This window comes from Propithecus coquereli, unplaced genomic scaffold, assembly GCF_000956105.1.
Source record: "Propithecus coquereli isolate 6110/MARCELLA unplaced genomic scaffold, Pcoq_1.0 Scaffold65, whole genome shotgun sequence".
Taxonomy (NCBI): Eukaryota; Metazoa; Chordata; class Mammalia; order Primates; family Indriidae; genus Propithecus; species Propithecus coquereli.
Genome location: NW_012152507.1, coordinates 950,518 through 957,410, shown reverse-complemented (window position 1 = coordinate 957,410; position 6,893 = coordinate 950,518). Strand labels below are relative to the sequence as shown.

The 6,893-nt window shown below is 35.3% G+C and overlaps 1 protein-coding gene across 2 annotated transcripts in view; it reads left to right on the top strand.

The window, feature by feature from the left end:
• Window positions 1-6,893, top strand: part of SLC10A7 (solute carrier family 10, member 7) — a 280,802-nt gene that overhangs the window by 72,182 nt on the left and 201,727 nt on the right. The window contains exon 5 of one of the 2 annotated variants that reach the window (XM_012660026.1): window positions 5,470-5,508. The exons of the other annotated variant lie outside the window; for it this stretch is intronic. Within the exon in view, the coding sequence (XP_012515480.1) occupies window positions 5,470-5,508 (39 nt within the window). The remainder of the gene's footprint in view (window positions 1-5,469; window positions 5,509-6,893) is intronic. 2 annotated transcript variants of the gene reach the window in all.

Here is a 6,893-nt window from a genome sequence, read left to right as displayed (position 1 = left end):
TTTTTTTTTAACCTTCTCACTCTTCCTACTTTTGGCCTCTTCAGAGTCAGGGTGGGGGCAGGACAAGTGCATCAGAGGGAGTGGGACATGGCTTTACCTTATTGTACTGTGGTAACGTGGCCCTCGATGTCCTCAGAGCAGGCCTCCATGTGCTGTCTTTTTGCTGGACAGGTTAGAGGAGGGTGCTCCTCAGGGTACACCTCCAGCCTCTGCTGATAATCATATCCCTGCAGCTCTTATTGCTGGAGTCTCTTCTTTGGTGTGGTCTGTCAAAGTGAATCAAGTTCTAAGGCAATCCTCCTTGCCCTACACCTTTGCTGCTTCTAGTCAGGAGGCAAGTACCTGTTTCTGGTTCACTTATACATCCTCCCCATCCCTTCCATCCAATAGGGCATGCACCGTGATTCCCCAGAATTATCACAGAGCATACCCTCTGCTCCTGCGGCAGCCCAGCACAGAATTTATCCCCTCGGGAAACATCTAGCATGGGACAGCAATGCTCTCTGGCTTCTTTGAAATTTCTTCTATTTCCACCATTGGTTGTTTGTAGATGTCACCCCCAACCCCAACTTAGGAGATGTGGTGAAAATATCAGCTTTCTCTCCTAGAGGAGGAGAAAAAGTCAAAACACTCACTCTTCCTGGGAGTTTCCTTTTATCAATCTCCCCTGGAATTTCTAGCTTTCACCTCTATAGCTTACCTGTGAATTGGTCCCTGATCTACTTTTGGTTTCTTTTTATAAGTACCGAGGTATATGTCCAATATCTTACTTTTCAATAGTAGGGCACTTGCCACACATTATTCTAAGCTTGGAACATTATTAGCAATTCTGAAATAACCATAAATGTCCCATTTTAATATTTCCATAAACATTTCTGTGTACTTTGGGAATCAGGGTATTTATTCAAAAGCAAAAGCCAGAAGTTTCATACATTAACTTGCCATAAATCATTCATACTCAATGTAAATAATGGATTTTATTTTTTAATAATGGGGGAAGGAAGAAGAGGGGTGTGGGACCATAATTATGAAAATTTTTGATATAATGTCATAAGAGAAGACTTGGGTAGGACCCAGCTGTGTTCACATATTTGAAATGCATTTGAAAAAGGGACTAGGCATATTCCTGTAACTGCTAGCATGGAACATGGTCAGTGCACAGAGTTACAGGTAGTTATAGGCTTCAGGCTTATTGTAAGGTGGAACTTTGTGATATTTAGAGCCATTCATTCAACAATGGAAGAGCTTGTTTTTATGGATTAGAGAACTCTCTTCCCCATTTCCTTTAGTTTTTTTAAAGTTATCTTTATTTTAAATAATTCCAAGTAGGTTATGAAGAAATTAATTCATTATTGAACTTGCTCAGTTTTCCAAATAATTTAATAAAGACATGATGTACAATATATGATGAAACATTAGTAAAATACCTTATATTGGATAAAATCGGGTTGATACCAAAAGCAATATATTATGTATAAATATGTAATATAAAGGAAGCCAATCTATTCCATATTAAAAAACTACCTCAATATGAACTTTTTTCAGTTAGCATTGATCTAATTATATATCAAATATGATTACTCCAAGGTATACACTGTGCAGATGGAATTCATGAGTTAATAATAAACACGAGTGTATAGGGCATTCAGTAAGCACAAGAAGTGTTTGTTCATTCATTCACTCATTCAACAAATTAGGCAAACTTCTCGTTGTGATGAAGCATTCTAGAAGGGGAATGGGTTCTGAAATTGTTTCTAGCAAAGGGATATTAACAAGAGAAGTGCTGTGTTTAAAAATCAGTGGACTGTCCCACGTATGGCTTTCAGAAGGCAGAGAAGAGAAAACTCAAATCCCACTAGAGTCTGTTAGTATAACCCAAAGGGTCCTATCTTCACAACAAATTATCTTTGGTGGCTCATATTTGATCTCAGTTCATGAAGACTGTGTTCTCTATAGCCATGCTTGTGCTAATATAAAAATAATAGTGCATTTTTTGTTTGTTTTTAAAATCAAATATTCACATGCTATCAATGCTCTCGAGAGATGTCTTCTCTTCATCCTGTGGCTTCTTACTGCCCCCAGCACAATGATGTGTGCTCCAGAGTGTGCTCAGCCTCCAGCTTGTGAGCAACCAGCAGGACAGATCATTAACATGCAAAGTAGGAATTGAAATCTTAATTTATTTTTAAATAAAATATTATATTTTTAATACAAAGTGGTTCAAAAAGCAAACAATAAATGGCATAACATCTTGCTGCCCTCATAATCCTTGTTGAAATTAAAAAGCCAAACACAACAAACAGAACAAAATAAAAAATAAAAATGATCCCCTTTTAGTCCCTTTCAACAAATTTAACCATAGTTAGGAATTTTTTTGGTGATCCCTTTCAGAAAAAATGGTGCGTTTTTATATTGTATCTGTGTTTGTGTGTGTGTACATATTTACATAATAGGAATTATACATTTGAAACTTGCTTTTTCATTTAAAATATCTGGGCCTGCTTTCATGTATATCAGTGTATGCAGATCATCCTTTTTTAATGGTTGAAAAGTTTTCCTTGGTAATTCTAGATTTTACTTAACTATTGCTGTATAGCAGTGGTAAGTTTTAAAACATTATTCATGTTAAATATAATTTATGTAACTATATCATAATAGGAAAGTTCGAACACTTTAAAGGAAGTAAAACAAGATGTGAAACATCTTGTTAGATTAGATGAGAGTCAGACGTCCAGATTGCCTGTCATTGCTAGTGCTTGGTCGTGGTACCTGGTGTCAGATCGAGTCTTCTGTGTCTGCCAGTCCTTGGATTCTGCCAAACACACACATAGAATAACTTTGTCGGAATGAAAAACTTTGGACATTTCAGGGAATCCTACTTATCTGATCATTTCAGTTCACAAACACGTAGGTGCTTAGGATGAGTTTTATTCGATTCCTTCCTTAGAAGACCTTAAACTATAGGTCATTTCAATACAGTGTGACAAGTGCCGTGGCAGAAAGAGAGAGGCTCATGATGTTCTGGCAGCAGGCATGGGGACGTGCAGTCTACCTATAAGTGTGGATGTGTGTGTATGCTACATTCTGTGTGTGTGGGGAGAGACACCTTGGACGGATGGTGCCCACGCTGAGTCAGTAACTTAAGTGAAAGTTACACAGGTAGAGGAGGAAAGAAGAGTATTTCCAGCCAGGGAGCAAAGAGATAAGAAGTGGCATGATGAATTTGGGAAATTGCAAGTAGTTTAATGTCAGAATACTAAATTTGAGGCAGGGAATGAGATGGACAGAGACCTGTTCATGAAGGGCCTTTTGTACATAAGGTGGGACTCTAAGATAATTTGTTAAAGCCACAGTGTCTCAGTGTCAGTGCTTTAAAGAAACTTTCGGAGAGATAAAATACTCTCTAAATATTTATCATTACTCTTTAGAACTGTGGAAATTCTGATTTCCAGAGTTGTATGCTGCAACTGCAGAATTGGGCCAACTATTAGCTTAGTTATCTGTTGCTGTTGGGCCCAAGATCCTTGATTCAGTGTCTGCTTTCACGTGGTCTTCAAAGTACCCAGAACCTTATTCAGCCGCTTCACAGAAGATTGCCAGAGCTCACTGTATGGGAGCGCATTGTAGCTGAGCGAGTTCAAATCCATCACCACTGTCAGAAAACAACTAAGAATGAGTTGGCCTGTGGCATCTTCGAGTACCTAAAATATCCCATCGCTAGTATCACTGTCGTTTTACAAAATGCAGGGATACAGCCAATTCACGTGAAATATATTGCCTGCGTTTGGGTTAAAAAAAAGAACAGGAAGGAGTGAGAGTTTGATCTGATGGGTAGTAGTTGGTACTTATTTTACTTTGACTTTGGAGTCTTTTTCCTTCCAATGATTCCATGTTTCTTTAAATGCTAGGCAAAACTGCTAGTTATCTAGTATAAGGTTAGTGAAAGCCACGGGAAAAAAGTGAATTTGGAAGAGAGGAGCTCAAAGGGGAAGACCTCATTCCTTTACTAAAAAGAGAGATAAATCCATTTTAGGTACAAAGTAGGGTCTAGAGGTAAAAATGATTTGAGAATAATGTTCCCTGTTGATCTCACCATAACTCATTTATTTATACTCTTTGACTTATTTTTCTCCATACATAAAACTTGTTCCTGGAATTATCCATAATGTAGTTCCAGGAAGATGTGTTAAATATGGTGCTATAGTTTACAATTGTCATCTGTAATGTTTTATTTAGCTAATTTTTTTTTTTTTTCACTGTTCCCTGTACAACACAAAACACCATATGCCATTGTCCCTGTCAGGAAGCAAAGGTTTCCCTAGTCTGTGCCTGTGCCTGTGTTTATGCCACAGAGGAGCTGTGGTCCAGTGCCATCTTTTATTGATAGGGCCAGCAAAGGAGAAATCTAATGAAATTATCAAAGCTTTGAATTAATTATGAACTGGAATAGGAGAGCTAAGCTCTCTGGAGCCAAGGATCTCATTACCCATTCACTCTCATTGCATCCTCTTCTGGAGCAGAAGGCATTTTCAGCTACAGCTCTTAGCCTGGCTTTGGACTTTATTCAAACTTACTTAACTGACATCCTCTTTTTACTACAGTGTGGCTGCTAATGTCCATGATGATTAATTTAATTCTGCTCTGGATCTGCAGGAGATGTAAATAGGTTTCCTCTACTCCTTTTACTATTTTTTTTCCTCTTATTTTCTTTCATAAAATTGGATGTTATACAAGTTTTTCTCCTTTTTGGATAATGTGGGAAGCTTTCAGGACTCTGGTGTAACTTCACTGAATATAGTGATTAATTTAAAGTTAAGAGCTATGTTAACATCTGCTGTGTATCCATGGATATTTAGGTAAGCACAAAGTCAAATATTTCTTCTTTGAATTTTGAACACCAACCTGAAATTTTTCTTGCTTGTTTTTACCTTAGAATTAATGGTATAGCAATGACTTTCTTGGTCTTAACAGCATTGTTCATATTTCTGACGTGTGTTGTGTGGGAACAACAGATCTCACCTTATGGTTGTAGTTCACAGGACTATGCTCACTGACAGGGAGCATTTAATGCTTGCCTTACAATTCTGTTTTTCCTTCTCCCTGTAATATGAATTTTTTGATGAATAAATCAACCTCTGATTGTTTTAAATCTAGTAGCAAAATCAATAACAACAAGGTTTCGATTTAGTATTGGTGATGATTCTTTTGGTGCTGTCATATAGGTTCAAAGCATGACAAGTCTTTTCTGCCTGCTTTTGAGACCCATTATTTATGAATTCCTAAGCTGCAGCTCATCTATCTTAGTAAACTACAGGCCACTGGCAATTTTTGTAAGCAGTGACTAACTTTGCTTTATAGAATCAATGTTTCAAGGTTTTGAATAGTGGGGGAAGGGAGAATGATAATCTGTGCTTTTTCTATTTCTATTTATTTTCAATGAGTTTTTTTCCCCATTTATTTTCTCTATAGGCAGCTGCAATATTTAATTCAGCCTTTGGAAGTTTTTTGGTAAGTAAATGTGGTTTAATTTGTCTATTATAACTTTTGCTGTGTTATTGTTTGTAAAGATTTAGTGAAAACTGGACTTCTTTTACTCTTTGGCTAAATATGAAAGTTCTTGAATCTTTTCGTCTGCCATTATCCATACCCTGAAGAAAATTAGTTAATAAATAAAGCAAATATCCTTTAAAAATATATTTTGGAGACTTGGGTTATAATATTCCAGTTAATGGATTCAAGGAATCAATTAAAATACTATGTGTCTCCTTATAGAGGTTATGTCAATATATTGATCATTTAATGAGGTCTTTTAGATTATTATTATTTTGTATCATGGGACTGAGGATTTTGAAAAGGAAACATGACCCAGCTGGTCAAGAAGGGAATGCTAATTTACTTGTTGACATGTCATTTGTTTTGTACATTTCACTGTCAAAGAAGCTACTGTCTTGGATACTTCCGAGAAATCTATATAAAAAAATTTGAAAGGAAAATATAAATAATAGGTAATTTGGAACAAAATGTGATTTTTTTGAGATTAGAACTATTAATGTATGTAAAAAGACTCAAAAGTGGTTCAACTTTCATAAGTAGAACAAATATAAGAATGTTATTTTAGCATTTTAATCATTATTTTTAAAATACATGATATAACAAAGATTTGTGTTATGAAAGAATGAGAACAAAATTATCTGTTAATTTAATATTTTTATTTATACCCTGAAACTTTGCTACATTCATAAAAATAAATTAGAATATTGTATTTTTTAGGTGCTTAACTCATTAGCAGATATGTAGTACAGTGATTTACAAATAACTGAGAATAAAATCAGAGGGGTACAAACTGACTCTTGAGTCTGGGTAAAATATCAATTACCTCTGTTTAAAATACTGTGTATGTCAATTATTATTACATGTATTTAAATATAGTTAAAGCTTTTAAACATTGTTACATAGTATTAATTCTACATACATAGTGCTGCACAGCTTTTAACATCCCATAGCCTCGCAGAACTTTTATGATGTAGTTTTTACAAAATATATAATATATACTGTTTTAAAGAGGTAATAACATTTTTTTGTGATACTGTATTATTATTGGGTTTTAGAAGAGAGGTAATAAAGTCTACTTAACAAAAATGATTTCTTGGGCTACTTAGTTTAGACTCAGTAATATTTTGTTAAGTCATTATTTCACTTGTTTAAGCATTATTCTATATGCCGTTGTAATTGTTTGACAGAATAATATCTATAAAATATGATCTTGCTGGAAGCCAATTTTTGTATATGGTTTGCAATCCTACACATTCACTACCAAAATGTGGGTTCCTAAGTTGGGTTTCTTACTCTTTAAAATGTCTAGGCTAATTAAGAAAATAAACTTGACACAATTG